Genomic DNA, 21,989 nt, shown 5'->3' on the forward strand with positions numbered 1-21,989 from the left:
GATGTGATTAGGTGTGAGCCCAAGAACTTGTGCTGAGTGCTAGAAGAGCACTTTATAACCACAGTAAATCAGTAAGTTTGGGCTAGACAACATGGCAGAGAAGTGATGTGATGTGAAATATAAGTTGGGGAAGAATGCAAAAGAGAGGGAATTGAAAAGGCATATTTGAAACTGGATTTTCATTTTCCAGTGTTACCAAAGTGTGAGTTAACCAGTCACCTTTTCTTTGCTGACTCTGAATTTTCTCCCTTACTTCAATATCGTGCTGCTAACACACAACTGCAGAGCAAAACGTGCAGATATGAGCACTCTCTGTGCCTCAGGCCTGTGAAAAGCCATTGTAACACAGCACTAAATTTGAACTAATGCACCCTGTCCCTCAGCAAGGGCTAATAGCTCAGGATTGGCTTCATGCTAACAGCTTTTGAACTGTCTGGAATGGAGGCAAAGCCAGTTTTATCTTCCCACAATGTACTTTGTGGAGCTATCCATATTGGGTCTAATTTGGAAGAAGCATTGAAAGCTTTCTTAATATGACTGTGCCATACACCAACAAAAAGCAAAGTGCATTGCAAAGGAGGGAAGCATCACTGCCCATATTTCATGATATGCAGTATTAGGACAAGAAAAAGCAACCCAGTGGTCAGGTCTGGAGTATGGTTCAGGTCTCCATTGCCTTATCCATGAGAAATATTGTGATTCTAACTGGAAATTGCAGGGTTGTTCATATTCTCCACTAATATTCAATCCTCTAATTCTTTATATTAAATCCTGTGTTTATCAACAAATGGATAAGTTACAAACCCTACACTGAGCTCTACACAGCCTGATTTTTTCCTAGTTTAATACCAACAGAATCAAAGCAGAATTATGTCAATCTGTTGTGAAAATGTACATAATTTTTATTTCTGTAAATTGGAGTAAGCAACAACAGTGCCCCTATAAAAATATGCATTGGTCAGCACACATCAAGTTTCATATCTTTACATAGAAAGTGAAGGAAAAGCTCCCAGTTTCCTCTAAGTATGCTTTGGTTACAAATTACTTAATGTTCCAATTAATTGAAAGAAGTTGATTGTACCCAATTCACAATGTCCTACGTTGCTCTGTCTACCTTTGTGCTTAACTTTATTTTCCAAAAACATGATTTAACATTAATGACATACCGTAGCCCAGAATTCAAGTCTGTTTTCACTTGTTTTCCTTCTGTGGCATTGTATTAGGGACTCACTTGGATTTACACGTTTCAGGTTGCTTCACAGATGGAGCAATAATTCTGCTGTTTAGAAAGATGTGCCGCCATCGGGTGGCCGATATTAAGAAGTGCAAAAAAGCAAAACGGCTTTTAAAAGAAAAATTGGGAAACAGGTAAGTATCTGTATTTGTTATCGTGAATTAGATGAATTATAAATATCTATTATATATGCACAAATCTGTGGGGGTAACAGTGCGAATGGAATCAGGAATATTGATTCAATCCTGTTTATTTTCAGCTCAAGAAGTCCTTTCCAACAAGCACAAAGTGATGAAAACACACAAGTCTCCAAGCCACTTTTAATCAGCCCCCAATTCCAACATTACCTGCTTTTGTACTCATTTCTGTATCTGTTTATCTCTTTGTTTTTCTTCTAAATCTTTACAAAACTTGTTTTTGTACAGCCTGCATTGCTTTCCTTCCACAAAAACGCACACACAAACACTCCTACCCAAAACATCAGCCAGCCCAGGCACTCTGCCCACACAGCTCTCAGTCCTGCATGAGTTCACACGAAGCTTTGTTTCAGAAATGGTTTTGGTTTAAAGCCTCTTCTTGTTTCCTACATTTGACCCAGAGGAAAGAGACTTAGAGTCGAAATAGCTGCATCTAACACCAGCAGAAGTCCACAATGGCCAAGTTAGAAACACTGCAGTGCATTCATGCAGTTTAAGTTTCACCAGTTTAATATCTACAAAATATAAGTAGACTCATGTCAATCCATTGTGAAAATGTGCAAATTTTAACCTCTGAATGTTGAAGTATTAACAGACCCTCTACAAACACATCACACATCATGTCACAAATCCTTACACAGAAAATGAAAGGAAAAGCAAAAGAAAAGGTTCCTAAAGATCATTTCCTGTATAACAGCCCATCTATAATAGATCATTTCCTGTATAACAGCCCATCTATAACAGATCTGTAAATCTTTGCACACAAGGAGTGTGATTCAAAAGCTGTCCTCTGCAGTGCACGCCCTCAAAGCAAACCTGCATGTCACAGCACCATGAGCTGTCTGCTGCTCTGAGATCCTGTATGCCAAGTGCCAGTTAGCTGATGCTGCAGTCTGCTGATTTAACTTATATTGAATAAAGGCAAGAACTTTGTAAGCCTTGCCTGTGGGCTTCAAACAGACTATTTGGGAATAGAGCTTAAAGATCCCTTCTTTTGTGAAAGTTTAGTGGGTTTGTTTTGGGAAAACTTAGAAAGTTTTAATTGACTTTATTAAAATCATTGAAGATCTTTGGAATCTTTTATGAATGGAGATCTATGTAGTATTTTACTCGGGTATTCACTTCCTTTGTGCAGAAAGAGCCTGTTCTTGTGGTACAGTAAGAGATGAAATAAATATACATTTAACTCAATGGATATAATGGAATGTCATACATTAAAAGATTCTCTGTGATGCTTTTTCAGCTTCCATATAAAGAAAGGTAAATCTATGAAGTAATGATATCTGTTTTCCAAGTCTTTGCATTTTATGCTTGGTTGATTTTGTTTTTTAAGAATATGTGAGTTTTGGCTGAAATCTTTACCCTTCAAAGGCCTTTTTTTTGTTTAATTTCATGTGGATTTTCTGTTGTTTAATTAGGTAAGAACATAGACTCCAATCTTTTTCTTACTGGGATAAACTTACAGCATCTCATATTTATTTTCTGTTTGGCATTTACTGTCATGCAACTTGTGGGTGCCTAATTTTCTTTCACAATTTTACCTTACTCTCAAACTTGTTAGAAATGACCATGTATTGGAAAATGCTGTGGGTGAGAGGTAAATGGAACATGGTGATGCATGGAAAAGGCTGTTGTAAGTATCTAGTGTGCATCACTGTGTTCAAGTTCTTGGTTACTTGATATTTAAGTGTTTAGAATATGTGGACAAACATAAAAAGCTCAATTTATATCCATGAATTAGAAGACTATTTCAAGATAAAAAAATCTCATTTGTGATTTAATAATTGGCAATGTTGTGCTAGATGGAGGGTGGAATAAGCTCAACAACCAGCTTTCTTTCAGATGAACTTTAAATGTCAAAATATCCCATGATAAATTTGCATGTGCTTGGTTTTCAGTGTTTTGGAAACTGTCCACTGACCTTTTTAAAAATTGTGACACTGGTTTGCCTTTGGAAGAACTGGTTAAATATACTCCAAGAGCCAGCAATTCAATGAAAATCTATATGCAATTATTGCTAATGGCAGACTTTCAATTCCATTTTTAAAACAAACATCACTCAAACTAAAATCTAAACAGAAAGAAACAAGAATCAGAGTCTCATCAACCTCTACTGGCTGTAGTCTTGTGCTTTTATATTCTCTGTCTTTTCATGAAACTCATTCATTCTTGTACCCTTCTGGGAGAGCTTCGGGTCTCTCAAGCATTGTACCATCTTCAGGACCAGGATTTCCTGTAACTATCTCCCAGTGGTTCTGATCGTCTTCAGCTTTGTGGGAGTCCAGATAATTGTGACAAATTACTTCAAATTCTCTTCCAAAATAAGACCTGCAAAGTCAAAAGAGAGGGGATAGGCAGGGAGAATTAATATATATACAAATTCAGCAAATCTTCATTACTTGTGAATTGTTCAAGATTTTCTCATTTTTCTCTTGGCTTGCTCAGAATCATCACCATGCACTTTCAAATAACAGATCCTTACAAGAAACACAATAACCCACTTTGTTTCCTATGAATAATTTAGGAACTTGAAATCCAAGGCAAATGCCACCTTTCTCACCTCAGAGCTAAAAGGAGCCCCAGCAGAATAAGGCCCTGATACACCAACTCAATATGTACAAGCTGGTTAAGCCCTCATCCCCACTTCTCTCTGACTGAGGAAGACTCTGGCTACTCAACTTTTTTAGCCTCAAACTTTCAGACCTTGCATCCTCAAAAATCTTATACAAATCTGCAGTCTTGCTAAGAAGTTAATGGGAAACATTGGTATACTCTTAGCAGTGTTTAATCAATATTAATTTAATACATGTGTATTAGCTGGAATTGTTGGATTAACTTCAATTTGTAGAGACATTGATTCAGATGGACATAAGCATACAGAGCTTTAAGCAGTGTGATTTTATTCAGTTCCCTTGTTCCTTACACTTCTTAGTATATCTTTTTTTTCCTTCAAAAGTAACCCAAACAACTGACATTGCCCAAGATACTCAAAGGGAGAACCACCAAGAAACTAGAGAAAACTAAAAGCATGATATGATAATGGAAAATGAAACAAAAAAAAAATCCAAACAACTAAGACTGAGCCAACTGTCTGCAGCAACACAGTGGCCAAAATGTAAAATAAGGGAAAGGAGAATGGCATTCTGCATTCCTCTCCATTTCCTCAGTGTGTTCCTAAAGCACCTCTATTGCTCCTTAGAGTAATTCTTGATGTTGGCACATCACTGTGCACACACTGTGCCAGCTGTAAGTTATCCTTACCACACACAGAAGGTCCTTGGAATGGCTAGGTTGCGATTGGTATAGCAATGAGTAATAATAATTTTAGTTTCTGTCTGGAAAAAAAAGAACAAGGTAAGACACTTGACAAACGTTTTTAAATAAATATTGTGAATAAAGACCATCTTTAACAATTAGATAATTTTGACTTTGTTTATTAGTGAGCTGATTCATGTAAATGAGTCTCAGTTCAAGGCTGTAGGGGAACAGTTGTATTTGTGATACTCTGCTGTACACCAGCACTTCAGGAAGTCTAGCAGTTATCTGGTACAGGAGAATACTGTATTTGCAAAAGGTTAAAAACATTTGGAAAATCATCCACTTATTGAGATGCCTTGAGAATTTTATTAGACGTTTAATCTACAGGAGCTGTTATTTAATCACATCTCCAAACATTGGAAATGGAATCTAGTGTCTCAAAAGGCCTGAAAAACAGGTAAGTACTGCACCCTCACATGATAAAATGTCAACCTTTTAAAATTTCTGATGAGAAAAACTGAACAAGTCAACCTCAAAATGAACACCAGAAACAAATATTTGTATAAGCAGATTCCCTAATTAAAGAGATTGTTCCTTCCCTCTCCCCCTTCCTAAACGTCAAGGTCAGAACTGGCATAAAGGACATATGTGAATAAAATGGATAACATTTTTTTTTCTCAGTAATCCACCTGTTTCAATTAAATTTTCATAACGTTTCCTACAGTTTTATTTTCTTACAGGAACTGGACATCCCTCATATTCAAGACGCAGCTGTGGATCCAAGGCCTTAGCTTGCCAGAAAGTCAAATAGGAAAGCTCAGCTGTCAAAAAGACTTTCTGAAGGCGAGATTTTTTAGCAAATTCTCGAAATGTTTTGTGGTCACTTGCCAGATAGAACTGTAAATAAAAATATATATTAATGATGGTGTTAATGTCAAAGAAACAAGATACATAATTTTAAAACATATTTTTGAAGAAAAATCTTTTCTCTTGGCTTCTGACAGATCAGTCTTCCCAGCTAAAATTATGCAAGCAAAACCCATAGGATAGATTCTATGCTGTTGATAAACTCATTAATTAATTATTCTATATGCAGATTAGTGAATACTAACTTAAAATTGAATTTACATTCCAAACATTTTTTATCTCACCAGAGTGACTGTTGAGAAGGAAAAATTTTTCAAAGTTGTGGTGATTTATTTTGCATGTATACATACAGGTAATACTTTATTTGCTTTTAATTTGCAGAGGGAAAGAATGTTACCATTTAATAGAAATCTGCTCCCTTGGAATGATAGAATAGTGCCTGACTTTGTATTCCTGCTATAGATCATCTTCATAAGAAAGGAAATCTTCTCATCTTGGAGTTTCAGAATATTCTGAATATTCAGAATATTCTGAGTTGGAAGGACCCACAAGGATCATCAAGTCCAACTCTTAAGTGAGTTGTTCAAAGTGAAAAAACCTAAAATCTCCTTGATGAATTCTTTAATGATTCACAGTCTAACCGTGATTTCTTTTTCTTTCCTTTTTTAGATCTCCTTTATTCAGTTGTTCTGGCTAACAGCCCCCTTGGTCTGCACACCTGATCACAGGCAAGTAGCATAAACTTTCTAATTAGGTATTACTTGTCTTGATCTATGCATGATTCTGAGCCTGTTGTGTGAAGTTAAGATGTTGAACCACTGTACAGCTTTATCTATCTATACTTAGATAAGGATTCAATGCACGTTATCAGTATATGCTACCATTGCCATTTGCAATTTTATTGCCTTACCATTTTGTCAGAAACCCCTCCTTTTGTCCCAATAAGGAAGTTTTGCCCGTATCTAAGTGGTTCACCCACTGCACTTCCATCAACACTGGTAAAATTGTAAAAAGGAAAAAAGATACATTCAAATAATCAGTTTTACTATTATTTAGGGGTTTTTGTCTGTTTTGGTCTACAGTTAGATGTTGCTTTGCGAACAATATTTTGTATTGTTTACTTTCTAAAATAGGTTAAATATCTTAACCTAAGGCAGAGGCTTTGACTATTGAGCAGGACTCTGTACTTCTCTTTCTTGTCCAACAAAGAGCAGCAATTAAATATATATTTGAGAAAGAGAATATGCTGGGTTTTTAGGACAACAGAACCACGTCCACTTCATGGAAAGCAAAAGCAATGACACATATTTCTGCTTGCAGGAGAGTGAATATTAATAGTAGTGGTATTTGGACATGTTTTGTCTGCAACTGGAATATGAGCATAATAAAAACAGCTGCAGAATTTACCAAATGATACAGTGAACTTAATTCTGTTATCACACCTAAGCTGATTTAGAGGTCCTTGGAATTAATCAGAGTATTATGCAGCACAGAATCAAGCATAATGCATGACTGAATACTCCTTCTTAAATAAATTAAATTTACTCAAATTCCTTTGTATATTAGCAAACGTCGCTGCCTATTTCCCAAAACAAGGTAGCTAAAGCTAAAATAATAGCTGAAAACAAGTCAGAATAAAGTACCAGACCTTACAATACAGAAAGCATTTCGACCCATAGGGTCCACGCTCTTGACTGCACTAAGTCCACGTGAGATCTGCAGGGGTTCATCCGAGTACAGGGATACTTCTTCCATGTCAACAGCCAGAGTCACATCACCAGAGATTTCGGGCTCCCTCTCCTTCGAGGATTTGTTGTCTGGGTTCATAAGCAACACAGTGTCTCCAAAGTGAACAAATCCATCAGAAGATAATGACAGCTCTACCTAAATTAAAATTTACACAGTATTTTACAGCATTATCTGAACCTCATATCAGAAGTATTTTAGCACATAAATTCCGTAGCATTCTTAGTGCACGCAGAACAATAATAAGAGCTATGCCATTCCATGGGGGGTCTTGGGGGGATGAACACAACCCTCTTTAAAAATTACCTTCTTGAAAACACTCTCTTGAAGTCTGGCCAATCTCTGTCCTAAAAGTTGTCCTTGTTCTCTCTTACGGATAAAATCCCTCAGGCGCTCCTGTTGGCAAAGGAGAGAGGAGCAGACGTGTTAGCCGGCACCCAAAATCTCGCGTCTGAAGTGGATTTAGAGAGCAGGGGAGCAGGCGGGCGAGGCCTGGGGTGGCGGTACCTCCTCCGCCAGTTCCTCCTCCAGCCAGTTCCCCACGCGGACCCCGAGCCGGTAGGACGCCATGGCCGGGCCGGGACGCGTCCCGCGTCGCCATGGCGACCGCGCTGCGCCGCGATTGGCCAGCCGGGGCGGAGGGGCGGGGCCGCGGTTGGCCAGCCCGGTGGGGGCGGGGCTGCGATTGGCCAGCCCGGGGCGGGATGGTCTGCGATTGGCCAGCCCGGGGCGGGATGGGCTGCGATTGGCCAGCCCGGAGCGGGATGGGCTGCGATTGGCCAGCCCGGAGCGGGATGGGCTGCGATTGGCCAGCCCGGGGAGGGCGGGGCAGGGGGCGGGGCCTGAGCGGCGCCGAGGGCGAGGGGCCGTGAGGGGCCGGGAATCATGGAGTGCCTGAGGGGGAGAAGGTGTTTCACATTATCCCGTCCCACTGTGAATCGAACACTGTCAGGTCCGCGCTAAACCGTGTCCCCCAAGTGCCACATCTGCACATCTTTTACATGCCTCCGGGGTGGTGACTCCGCCACTGCGCTGGGCAGCTTGTTCCAGCGCTTGACAACCCTTTTCGGTGTATCGGTTTCCAGTCTGAACTTCACCAGAGCAACCTGGGGCTGTTTCCTCTTGTTGCACCACTTGACATTTCGGTCTCTTCTCCCCGGTAGTAAGAACAGCTCGGCTCAGTCGAGTGCCCCTCCTCGGGCTCTTGCCTTTTACAGTCCATATTAGACAAAGAGGTGCATCAGCTTAACGCCGCGAAGGAGTTCACTCCGTTATCCCTGCGCTGTTGGTGAATACTGTGAATCATAGAGTAGCTTGCATGGAAAGGGACCCTCAGAATCATCTCGTTTCAGCCCTCCCCTGCTGTTGACAGGGACACCTTCACCTGACCAGGTTTCTCAAAGCCCCGTCCAACCTGGCCTTGAACCCTTCCAGGAATGGGGCAGCCACAGCTTCTCTGAGCAACCTGTGCCAGTGTTTTACCACGCTCACTGTAAAAAACTTCTTTGTTATGCTTAGTGCGAGCGAATGCATCAGGTGAATGTTTTGGTTGTAAATGTTTTGGTTTGTTATTATCTTTGTTTGGAATCTACATGGCAAGTTAAGCTAAGTGACTATGCCGTGTGTTTGTTCACTTTCCAGATAGGCTAAGCCAATGATCTTCAGAGATGGTGTAGATCCTTGCACAACACATTTAATCCCTTTACAACTGTCACAGTTTTCTTGTAAGCTTGCTATTCTATGATTTCAATGCTGGACAACTTAAAAAGATTAAAAGACAACGGGTTTTTTGCATGGACAGCTGGGCTACATGTTATCGTCAGGCAATTTTGACAGCAATTCACATGAATCTTGGCTCTTTTCTGTTTGTTTTTTAACCCAAAAGTTATTACTCAAAAAGTTACTTAAGCACATCCCGAACCTTTTAAGGGCCCGATGCTATCCATTTTTGTTCAAATAGCACCACTCAGTGTTCAGTTCTGGTAAGTCACACTTTCCTGCGCCCAGCTCTGTTGGCAGCAATGCTGAAACTGTTTAATTAAAATAAGGAAGAAACTCTGTTCATCTTAGCTGAATGCCAAAAGCCAAACACCTTTTTCTTGTTTCAGAATTAAGCCACTTAAATCAATATTCAGTAACATATCATTGTTATAAAACCATCTATCATACTTAGCCGTGTCATTAAGAGCACATTCACTGTCTTGCTGTGCATGTAGCTGATATACAGAATTCACAGCAAGCTTCCACATTTTTGTAGCTTTATGCACTGTCTGTACTTGGTTACATATGCATTCTGATGCAGAGAGAAGTATTTGTACTAAAATACAGTTGTGTACAGAAATATCTCCAAGCATCTCTTAGCAGAACTATCCTTGTCACCTGGAAGGATTTAATTTCTCATTACATAGCATTTCCTGAAAACAAACAAGAAGAGCTCCCTATAAACATGTTTGAAAATTGAACATCTTCCCTGCAGGAAAGGTTACAGGCCTATTCAGCTCAGCTCAGTTTCCTTTTGAGCAGATAAAATCTGTGTTTACTCCTAACAGTTGTTTGCTGTATTAAATGGTGTGAAGAAAAGCTGTGCTTGTGGAAGAATTGATCTATGTTTTGTGTGTCAAGTTATGCCAGAATACAAATTGACCAGAATTAAATGTCTATGTGATTTATTGAAAACAATAGTATTACCCCTTTTTTTTTTTAAGTCACTGTTAGGTAAAATTATAGCAATCTGCTTTCAGAGACTCTTCTCCTACTGTCTGGAGTTACAGATCTTTTACCCTTTTTATCTTCTCTTTCTGTTTTTTTCATGAAAGGGAGCTAGATGGTTGAGAAAACCCCAAAAAGCACATAGAGTTGCCTAAGCCATTAGTTTACATAAAAGGCTGGCCTGGTTGGACTTTTAATTGTGTTAAGCTTGTCAGAAATGTATGAGCTAGAACATGTTTTAAATACTTTAAATTATACAAGCATTGGTATATATCAGAAGTACAAATTATCATGTTTGGTCCAATCAGGCTAAAAGGACAAGGTCTGAACGGGTGTGAACATATATTAAGTCCATGAAAGATGAATGCAATCTTATTTGGAGAAAGTGGCAGAGCAAAAAATACTAAAAATAAGTCATCAAATGACACGTGTTGGATGAGAATGTTTTTAATACCTGCCTTTTCTGCCTTGGGAGTGTGTCTATGAATTTTTTTCCTGTTTTCTTTTCTTTTTCCTTTTGAAAATTGTGGGTATGCCAAGCTTGATTAACAGTACAGACTAAATAATACTGCACAGGAGGAAAATGTTCTCTGGAACAATTTGTCTCCTTTCATCTTATTATTTTACACTAGCATTATTCTGACACATGCTATGAATCAGTTTTCTTCACTGTTATACAGTTTCTTATTCTAACCTAGTCTCCAAACACTCCTCTGTTCACAGAAAAAAAGGAATTAAGTTGTTTATGAGATATGATTTAAGGATTGTTGTTTTGCCACTTTTGGAGATGCCTTCAGTTTTGGCTGTGAATTCAGTGTGGAGTTTTCCTGTAATGCTTGTTGCTGAGAAGCAATAAACCTGTTCATGGTACATTATTTTCTGAAGTGTAGCAATCTATTAAACAGATCTTTCAGTCTACCTTTTACAAGAAAGGGGAGCAGGATTCCTGTGTGTCATATTGGCAGTAAGTTTGCTGATAAAGTGACGAGTGGAAAGTTACCCTATATGGAATCTGGTTAAAGACATCCAAAATGGCTATTATTGCTCATTTAGTGTTTTATAACCAAAAAATTCTGTTGGAGAAGGAGGGAAGGGGAAAGAGAATAATTTGCAATGTGTCTAAGACCACCAAATGCTTGCCAATTAGTTTGGATTGAGTTATCCACATCTCCATGGTGTTTTCTACTGGTTTCTAATTTAGACTTGTACAGAGCATTCCCTTTAGAGAAATTGTATAATGAATATTTTCTCTTCAAATTGATCTGTTCTGTCATGACTGACTGTGCCAGCTATTTGAAGATTTTCTCCTCTGCCTGGCTGAATTTCGTTCAGCAGATGGACTTGAAAAACCACTAGAGTTCTGTATCTCTCAGAAAAATATTGTCATTTCAGAAATAGTAATTTATGAAAAGAATATAGAAATTTTAAAGTATGATTCCAAAAAATAACACTGTATTTTCCAGAGATCTGTATTAACTCTGAATAAGCTAAAATACTTTCATCAGCAAGAAATAATTCAGCTGAGAACACTGGTGTTTATTAGTGTGAGCAGACACACAATTAACAAAGTTCTTATATTCTTATAAGAAGCTTCTTATATTTACCTCTTCACAGGACTGTGCACTGTGTATGTCTACCCTTAGGCAATTTAAAAATGCTTATTTTCCAAGCTGTGGAGTATTTCTCCAAGGTATCATGACCAGAACACTGAGACTGGCCATGTCATTGGCTAAGGAAATGTCTCAGCTGACTTCTTTTAAGAACTGCTCGCCAGGGATCTACTTGAAGAGACTTATGATGTTCACCCACTTGCAAAGTACTGAGTGCATTGCATGTGCTGAACTGCAGAGTTCTGTCATCAGCCACAGGCACTGACACAAAATCATTGTGCCTGAGGCGTGGTCCTGTTTATAATGGGTGGAAATCAGGTCACTGTCTCTCTTGGTTACTGATCTGTTTAAACTTCAGTTTCCATGAATACTCATGCGCGAGATTTTGAAATTTGCTTTTTGTTAACAATTTTTGTATGTAAAAAGCAATAGTGTGATTGTCTGTAGACAAAAAAAAATAGCCCTAAACTCCATGACTTAAGCTGACTTTGACTGTGTGGGTTGTTCAGGCATAGAGTCCTGCCAATGTGAACATACTGCTCCTGAAGCTGGAAGGCAGCATTTCTGCATGACCTCTTGTGACCCAGATCATTCTGTTTGTTCCCACTTTAGGGCTATCTATAGACAGTGCTCAGGGCTGGTGTTTGCTTCCCATTTTAGCCTTGCCTGCAGCATGATCCCTCTCCTTTATTGTGAATTGCCCATTGGATCAATCATTGCCCCGTGATGTCACTTTCCTCCTTTTGGATTTTGCTTCCCTGTGAGGATAGAGTTAAGATAGAAACCAGTCTGTTCACTTCATTTTCCATGGTGCAAATATATGCTCCAGTCTTGAAGCAGAGTAATGATGTACACAAGTAACACCGGAGATACGTCAGTCTATCTTCAAACCTTTCCTAAATTTGTTTGTTAGAAGCTGTATCCCACTGGCCCCCATCAGAAGCTTGTTTGTGGTAGTTAAGGTTTAGAGATAAGGAAATTAGAGAGATCAGAGTATTTAGGTTTGTATGAATCTGTGTTACATAAAATGAACTGTCGAGAAACAGGAACAGAAACTGATTTATGTATTTATACCACAAAACATGAATCAGTTAAATATTTCTGGCATAGCAAAAAGGAACGTGATGAGAATCTTTTGTCCTAAGGGGGAAAGAACATGTGTATTGTAATTGTTTTTAACATTTTCTGCCACCATTCTGCTATTTAAGGGGTTGAGTTGGCTGACCCTACTCTGGCAGTGTATTTATGTCAGACATCACGGCCTACAGAAAATATTTTATATGTCTGAAGACCCTGGCAACTGCTCTAATTTGAGGCTTGGAACATTTTGGTATTTCTATGTCACAATGGGTTTGTAAATTAGCACTGCTCAGTTGGTGGCTTTTCTTTGAGCTGTGGGACCACAGTGCTGCTGCAATGTAATGCTGAGGATGCAACGGATGGAACACCAATAATGTAATAAATAAGAAATTTGCTAAAGTGGTCACTGCAGTGTACAATATACAAAGCTTTTCAGTTTGCCTGTCTAAACTGAAAAGCTGGACCATTCATTCCATGGACACCTGTTTTGCAGAGAAACAATTTTCTTGCTGAAATAACTTTTAAGTATTGGAAAGAGTCCTCTTGTTTGTACTGTTCAGTGGAATGGAATGATACAGAAAGGGCCATTTTTTCTCTGAGTTTTAGCTGAAGCCTCCTAGAAACAAACTAACAAATAAAATGGGTTAGTGTAAAAGCAAGGGCTGAGCTCTTTAGAAAGGAGGCAGGGTGTCTGATCTGTCTGCAGGAATAGTATTTTTGTGCTGCTCTCCTGGGGTCTCTAATGATCACACAGAGCCCTCAGCAGCTTCTACAAGGTGGGTCTGTGCTCCCCTCTTGGTCAGGGGAGTTCCTGGAAGCAGCTCAGAAATGCACTGGTGTTTCATATGCAAAGGGAACTCTTGCTTAAAGTTCAGAATAAAATGTGTTTGAAATGTGTTATTTATGTTCACTGAGGTAATCAAAGAGCAGCTTTCCCTTCTCCTGGCTTCTGACAGCAGAAAGTATTTTCAATAATATCTCAGAAATGATGGGAATGTAAGGACACATTATGAAGATCACCAGGCCATAGGCATTGCCATTATTTACACTTTTGAGAATCCATCTTGGAGGGAGGAAGCAGATACACAAAAAAATGTACAGTTGTCCTAATCCATACGATCTATTCATATCTTACTCGGTCCCTAAGAAAGTTTGTTCCTTTTTGATAAATTTCAAGGTTATTTAGCTTTTTAACCAGGGCTTTCACATGGAAAGAGAAACCCCAAATACATTTGAGCAATCTTAAGCAGTAGTAGCTATGACAAACAGGAAATTAAGGAAAAAAATTAATGATTAAAAACTAATGAGTTATATTCAATAAGAGAAAAGCTGTTAGATTTTCTTCTTGTTGTAGGGTACACAACTGATGTCAGTGGACTGATATTTGCATAAGATGATTATCAAAGAGGAAATACATTTGCATTTATCTCCATTTTATGTAGTCTTTTGGCATCAAAAACTCTTTTCTCTCTTAAAAAATTAATGTGGTGATAGAGTTCTCTGTGGAGAACAATCACTAAATCCACAAAGAACTTTTTAATCTCTGTTGATCCTGGCAGCAGTCTTTGGCAAAACTTAAAGAAGCAATGGTATCTTACAGAAGACTTGCTTGATTTCCCATGATGTAACAGGGTATGTAAATGATTCAGTAGAGTCAGCTTTGAGATAAAAAAATTCTCAATGGGGATGGTCATACAGGGATGCAAGTTCCAAGGCTTAAGAGTACAAATATGCAATTACGGTGACAAGGCAGGATTTTATGTCAAAATATTAGTGAAAATGCAAAATAAGAAACATCAGAAAACTGGTTACATTAACAAAGAAATTTCATGTGGAAATCTAGGCTACTTGCATATGATATGACTTAGGAAAACAGAGAATAAATTCAGAAAGGAGAAAGGTGAATTAATCTTGGGAGACCGGCTAGATCTGAACACTAGCTGTAAGGAGAGAGAAAAGTTTACCTCTTGATGGCTGGATGGAGGAATAGGTGGCATTCTCCTGATTCTTTCAGACCTGGAGCATGAAGAAACAATCAGATCTGACCATGGGGTTCTGGTTGATATGGAATGCAACAGTGACATCATGACAGAGAAGGAATCATAAAACCAGAATATCTTTTACACTATCCCAGTTGGAAGGGATCCACTGGGATCATTGAGTCCAGCTCCTGGCCCTGCACAGGACCACTCCAAAATCACACCATGTGCCCAGGAATGTTGTCCTAGTGCTTCTTGAGCTCTGTCAGGCTTGGTGCTGTGATCTCTTCCCTGGGTAGGCTGTTCCAGAGCTCAGCCACCCTCTGGGTGAAGAACATTTTCCCTTCTATTCAGCCTAAGCCTCCCCTGACTCAGCCTCACGCTGTTCCCTTGGCTCCTGTCGCTGTCACCAGAGAGACAAGAACAGTGTCTGCCCCCTGCCCCTTGTGAGGGAGTTGCAGACAGCTGCATTCTAAAGGAAGCTTTAGAATGAACATAGTTTTTTTTCCTCCTTCCATTCTCTTATCTTTCATGGTCCTGCACCTCTCAAATTCCATGTACTTCTGCTATCTTTCAATTTGTTTTCTTCATTCATTTTGGTTTGGTTATTTTTCCCAATCTTCTATTTCACATAACCTGTCAGGGCTGCTTGGTCCTTTGGGAATTCACAGGCACTTCAGATGAGGTGCTACTGTTATAGGTATTTTTGCTGATATGAATTCTTGTATCATAGATATTATATGCTATTTTACCCATTATTTTTTGTAACCACCTCTATCTTTTCCTCTCTTGTGCTTATTTGTTAAATCCTATGTAAAATGTGGACCACAATAGAATTGAAGGGCAATGCCTTGATCTGTTATGAAAGTTATATCAAAAATCCTGTTGCTCCTTACATATTTTTTATAAGTGTGTCTTGTTTGGGAGTGCCTTTATAACACTATTTCTGTAGCAAGCATCTTCTGTTGGCTGCATCTTCCATATTATGGCATATGAAAGAGACTAAAAGCAGCAATGATTTGTGGAAATTAGATGTGACCTTTCCCAAATTGCAGGTACATGTCATGGTTGTGTGAAGTTTGGCTAGTTTTATTCATAATAAGATTATATGCTTTCCTACTTTCAGTTAAAGTCTTTCTATTACACAGTCTGCATTGACTTATAATAATGATTTTTAAATCTGTTTTTCTTCCTCTGAAATGTTTGTGAAGTCTTGCCAAGGGGGGGAAAAAAATGGAGGAAGCAAACAAACTGAATAAACACGTATCAGAAAGAAGAAATGGTTGCAACTGAGCATGGCTGATTCTTCTCTCTGTGTACTCTTAGGAAATGCCAAACCGTGTCCTGCAAAACAAATTGTTAGAAATAGTCCTGGCTATTGCAAACTGATAGCCTAAGCTGATCAAAATAATGAGTTTCAGTCTGTAAAATCATGAGGGATGATTCTGTTCCAAACAGGAGGAAGATATGCTGGAAGCCAGGCAATATCTGGTGCTTCTTAATTTTTTTTGTATGACATCTTTTGTGCTGCTATAAATCCTGCACGATTCTAGTTAAATTTGGAAATCTGGAGGACAGCTTTGCTGCTTTCATAACTTCTGCTGCTCCTGTAAGAGGTTCATATTTGCATGCCAGTTTAGCATGCTTAATTTGCTACTAAGGTTCACTGTTCTCATTGTTTCATATCCTGGCATGAACTCATTTAATTTATTCCTTTGTTAACCTGTGTCCAGCTGGTGAACTGCTAGTCCTTGCAAAGGTTATCAAATGTAACAAAAATTAAACTAGATTTTTTTTCAGGAAGTAGTAAAGAAGATATTTGACTATGATATCCTTCTCACTTTAATGGCAGATAAATGCAACCACAATCTGCGTATAGTGCCTAGCTGTGTTTACTTCAAAGAACTGAAATTACAAAATATCATCCTTATGGTCATTTCTGTTGTCCAGAATGCATCTCTACCAAATTCCAGTGAGTGTTCTCTTAGCCTTCACCCAGGAGAGGACGAAGCACCTGTCCTATGAGGAAAGGCTGAGAGAATTGGGATTGTTCAGCCTGGAAAAGAGAAGCCTTTCAGGATCCACTTGCAACCCAAACCATTCTATGATTCTATGATTTTGTTGTTTTCAAACTGAGATTGGGCAGCATAGAGGACCAATTCTGGATTGTCATCTGTGCATCTCTTAGAGCTGTAAAAACTTCCAGCTTATGCTTCAGCTTTCCTCCCATCTCAGACAAAACCAGGGTGATGGGTACACTGGATAATGCATGATATCCCTAGGAGGCATGAAAATATTCACTTTTGTTGGCAGTTATTACAATGGTTTTTGAGATAGGCCAGTAAAATTTTCATTTTTTGGCCAGGTATAATAAATTAACTTCTTCTATGTTGCCATTTTCAGCACTAGGATTACTTGCAGTTTTGGAAAGAGAAATGAACTTGTGAGAAAAAGATGATTTTAAGGGCAGTTTTCTTTGAGTAGCATTCATAATCACTGAATTATTTGAGACAGGCATTTTAGCGCAGTATGAAGAGCTGACATCCAAAGCTGTCCAGATTTTTTCTGTTCTAACTGGACTAACATTGCTTATATGCTTATACCAGTCACTAGTGCAAAAAGGAAAAAAAGGCAATTCAAAGCACTGAAATTAAAAACATCCTTGTGGTATTTTTTGTTGTCCAGGCTCTTATCAGTTGTGTTTCAATGCTTGTTGCTAGAAGAAGCTTGTTGGTAGCAGATGGAATCTTGTAGTGGCCTTACCATTCTTTTCAGCAGCAAGTTATTCTCGTGTATTTCTGTGTTGTTCTAATCCTCAGGCTTTGCCACAGCAGTATCCTGAATGATGCTTTTTGTATATTTTCTTAAAGAAGTACTGAGGTGCAGTTTGTACCTCAGCTGTCTGGGCAGCACAAGCATTTAGAGTCAGAGCAGGCACTGGAGGCGAGGTTGTGTAGACATGAAGGGTAAAGACAAGAAGTTTGGAGAGGGAGGTTGCAATCTGTAAATGAGATTCAAGGAGGGAATGAAACGTGATGAGTGTCGAGCAAAGCAAATGATGATTCCAGCAGCCTTGTGGATACAATGGAGAACAAGGCTGGAACTTCAGGAAGGAAGAGGAGGCAGTGACACAGAATGATTTTTCTCAATGTGGTCAACAGCAAATAATACCTTGGTGATTTTTTGTTTATAGCAGTAGATATTCCAAAGCACTGTGATCCTTGGAAATTGATTTGTTCCGCTTGTTACACTGATTATGTCTAGAAATTTGCTGAAGACAGGAACAGGAAAATGTTTTTCAGTGGCAGTCAGTCCTGCAGGTAAGTGTTATGGCACCACAATGCCATATGTGTCATCATGCCTTAGTCTGAAAGGAATTTAGGATGGATGCCTGTTTTCTCAGTGAATAAAATACCATTTCACCCTAATTAGACTCATTTTTTTACTGAGGACAGTGGTTAAAATATTAACTATACTTCTCTCTTCAATATTACTGTAAGCCCTGATGGGAACCTTGCAGTTTGTACCAGTGACTGATCCTTTGGCTGATGTAAAACTGTACATGTGGGAGACATTTAATCTGGGGACAGGACTAAATCTAGTCCAAAGAGAAACCCTAGAAAAGTACATTGTGTAAGCATAAAGGCCTGAGAATAAATTGTTTTGATGTACTAGTCCATTCCTTTTGTGCCCAAATTACTAATGCAGACCTAACTTATGTTGACAAACTGGCAACTATTCAAATCTATTTTTATCTTTTATTAGGAGAATTACTCCAAACCTGTGCTTTAATACTTTCTAGTAGAAAAGAAACTACTTTTGTTTTTGCAAACTGGATTTGTTCTTTAGAAGGAAGTCTCCAGTAGAAAGATTTCTGAACCCTCACCCAACCATAGATTCAGGGAAGGACATACCAAACCTGCCCTAAAATCCTGAACTGAAGTGTTTTGTAACCTTACAGCTGGAAAGATTTACACTGCAAAGACACAGTGGAACTGTGTCGTCCTTGAGATTCCCATACACATCACTCATTCCCCTCCTCATCATTTTCCCTCACATTTTATGCTGTAAAGGTGATTCATTTATACAGACAGAAGAGAACAAATACCACTAGGCAGAAATCAATCTGTCTGCACAGAAGCTATTTTTAATGCTGTTTAGAACAGCACACGCTTTTTCCTGAAATGTGTTCAAAGATCATCATTCATGTGACAGAATTGTGTATTTGCTCATGTAATTTCTGTTGGATATTTTGGATTTCAGAGAAAACAGGAGCTGCTTGAGAGCAAAGAATTGCCCAAATTATAAACATGCTACCATATGAACTCTTGAAAATGCCCGTAAAAACTGACACATCAGTAGTGGATTAGCATTAAAAGCTCTGGTATATAGGAGGAAGCGGGGCTTAAATCTGGGGAAAACAATAGGCAGTAAGAGCCTTTGTATCTGGGAAGGATTTCCTTGGTTTATATTTGCTTGTAAACATGGCATGAATTCTGCTGAAACATGGGGGGCAGTTTTAGTGATTTACATGTCTGAGAACTTTCCCTGGTGACAAAAATAGCAGGAATTTTATTTTTAAAACTTAAATAAAATGCTCCTTAATCTGATTGCAGGGGACACAAAAGGTTCTATTTCTACCCACTGCATTCAGAGCTGTTAAACTGTAATATTCCTAATCAGATGTGTAACAATGCTTCTGATTTTCAAAGCCAGATGAATCATACAGAAATGCCATACCAACCAGGTCTTATTCTTTCTTACTTCTAATGAAAATTAATGGTTATTTTAAACCTTATTCCCAATTTTTCTGGGTGTTTAATCTCTCAGAACAAAACCAGCATCCTGAGCAAAGTTCTGATTCTTAAATCTTAATTCCCTGATTTTCTGCTCCACGTTAATATTTGTAAAAAGAAAACTGACCTGATGTTTTAAATTTTTCAGAATTGCTGTTTTGTTACCAGTGGCACAAGCACTTCTAGCCTTTTAAACCTGCTTTGTGCTTCTAAGTTAGTTTCAAGAAAGTGATTTACTTACTAATGATTGAAGACATTTAATAATGCAGGATTTCTTTGAGTTTTTCTAGCTTGGATCCTATCACCTCATTTAGCAAGATGTTATATAATATGAAGAAATAATGCTTTGCAACAAGTGCTTGAAGTGAATTAATAATCTGAATTTCAAGGTCAATGGTACTTTTTGTGCCAAGATGGCTCTTGTTGCTCAGCACTGCTGGTCTCTGCAGGCCAGAAAATGGGTTTAAAAAGACAGCAAGCTAAGAAACCAAAGTATTGCTTAATGACATACACATGGTGACTGAAGACATGGTGCTACTGGGAAATTAATCAATTTCTGTAGTTGTCTCATAATTAGGTTTACAGCCTTTAGGGAAGAGCTATGCTTAGGAAGATAGAGAACAAATGTTTCTAGAAGAAGGGGGGGAAGCCAGCCTTGAAACTCTTTCCAAAATATGGACAAATGAAAAATAGTCGTTAATATGTCAACTGAATTAATATTTAAATCTAAATGCCAGCCTGGCCTGTCTCTGCAGTCCAAATATTCATTTTACTCTATTTTTTCTTCAAATAAAAACTGGAGGCCATGGAGGCAGCTGCTAGACAGGCATTTTCATGCCACGATTTCCTAGTGAGTGCTTGTTTGCCAAACAGAACCCTAAAGGTCCAAAAAAAGCCTGCTTCCATGTTGTGCTTTCACATGGGAGTTAAAAAGCTCAGAAAAAAATCACATCAAATGCCAAATTTATACCCCTAAAGCTGGACATAAAATGATGAGAGAAATGGTGGATCTGTTACACAGATTCCTCTTCACACAGACCAGTTTAAAAGGATTTGTGCAAGCCAAGGAAAGACTGATTAGCTCAGGATGCAGCACAGAGCAGTGTGATTTGCCTTGTTCCAGCAGACCAGGGTCAGCAGCCTTGCAAGCTTGCCAGACAATATTTTCTTTTCCCAAATTAGAAGTCGTGTGTGCCAATAGTAGGTTTCCTGGTTAATTCTAAACTGTAAATTGAGGGAGAGCCAGGTGCCCTGGCCTCATCCAGAGTCAGGATAGAGCTAATCAGTGAGTCCAGAGGATCTCTCTGCCGTGAAATCCAGCAGGAGCTGTGAGCCCCTGGTTGCCATACAAGGGGTATTTTGGCCAGTCATTGGTGGCAATAGCCTAGAAGGCAATTCCTCTATTGCAGCATCCCAGTATAAGAAGAAAGTTATGATTGTCAAAAATCTAGCAGATTTAAATAAAATGGAAAAACAAACCATCACTATGGGGATGTGCAGTATCAAGACAGGAAAACATGTGCCATATTTAAAAGTATTTTCTCACTTCGAGACCTTACTTCAATTATGAAAAAAGCAGCAAATTAATTCTGACACTCCTCTACCATTGGATTGGAACATCAATAAAGTTTCTTTTTCAGTTCTTGACAGTCTTCCAGTGCTGATGTGGCAGATGTTCCTCAGCCCAATCACTGTCAGACACTCGGTTTTGTACGTGCATAAAATGATGGCTGACAGCACTGGGGGTATGGAGTGAGTGTTCCATGTTGCATTGGTGCAGGCTGCTGCTAATATTAGAACAGAATGAAAGCTCACTTCCTGGAGGCAGCAGCAAGCTTTATTTGCAAATTTTTTTCAGTTGCATCAGACATGTGGAATAAATTATCATAAACTGCTTGTGATTAAATGTAAAGTACCAGGAGGATTTGCAATTGTTAATCCCTTTATTTCTGGAGTCTGTGAAGAGCAAATTAAGCTGAAGACTGATACATAACTGGTTTTCATTAAACTAATGCTCTTATATTATAGTATTGTTTGGTTTAATTATGGAACATAATTTCAGAAATTATAAGCTTTAGAAATAAGGCAGTCAGTAATGTGTACTAGTCTATAAATGATGTTATATATAAGTTTATACTGTGATACTTTAAAAGTGACATTAGAGGTATTAAAACTTGCTCCAACATTTCATAATAAACTAGATCTTACTTTGTACCAATATATTACATGGCTATGGCTAAAAGCAGATTTTTCCCCTAAATTCTGCTGAAAGAAAATTCTCTATTTCCATATATTTTGATTTCAACAAACTTTTTGGAGGCAGTTTTGCTTTCCATTTAACTAAAATAGATCAGTTTCTGACATCTGAAAGGATTTACCCCAGCAAATGTGAGTCTCTGTTAAAAAAAAAAAACAAAAACACCGCAAACAATGAAGTCAAATTTTGTTAGCATGCAGTAGGAATTAATCTCTGGTCTGGAAGAGTGTGTGAATAAAAGAGAAAGCAAACAGGG

The 21,989-nt window shown here is 38.6% G+C and overlaps 1 protein-coding gene across 2 annotated transcripts; it reads right to left on the bottom strand.

Moving 5' to 3' along the window:
- Positions 1-879: 879 nt before the first annotated feature.
- On the bottom strand, positions 880-7,907 carry CFAP161 (cilia and flagella associated protein 161). 2 transcript variants are annotated; one of them, XM_048318223.1, is made up of 7 exons: positions 7,810-7,907; positions 7,609-7,698; positions 7,205-7,440; positions 6,467-6,551; positions 5,428-5,586; positions 4,693-4,766; positions 880-3,759 (listed from the first exon to the last, which is right to left on the bottom strand). In XM_048318223.1, exons 1-7 carry the CDS (start codon positions 7,870-7,872, stop codon positions 3,591-3,593), a joined length of 876 nt encoding a protein of 291 aa, XP_048174180.1. In that variant the 5' UTR covers positions 7,873-7,907; the 3' UTR covers positions 880-3,590. The 2 variants fall into 2 exon arrangements, with proteins under 2 accessions (XP_048174180.1, XP_048174181.1); XM_048318224.1 differs by lacking the exon at positions 5,428-5,586.
- Between the last annotated feature and the right edge of the window lie 14,082 nt (positions 7,908-21,989).

The sequence above is a fragment of the Corvus hawaiiensis genome, chromosome 13, assembly GCF_020740725.1.
Source record: "Corvus hawaiiensis isolate bCorHaw1 chromosome 13, bCorHaw1.pri.cur, whole genome shotgun sequence".
NCBI lineage: Eukaryota > Metazoa > Chordata > Aves > Passeriformes > Corvidae > Corvus > Corvus hawaiiensis.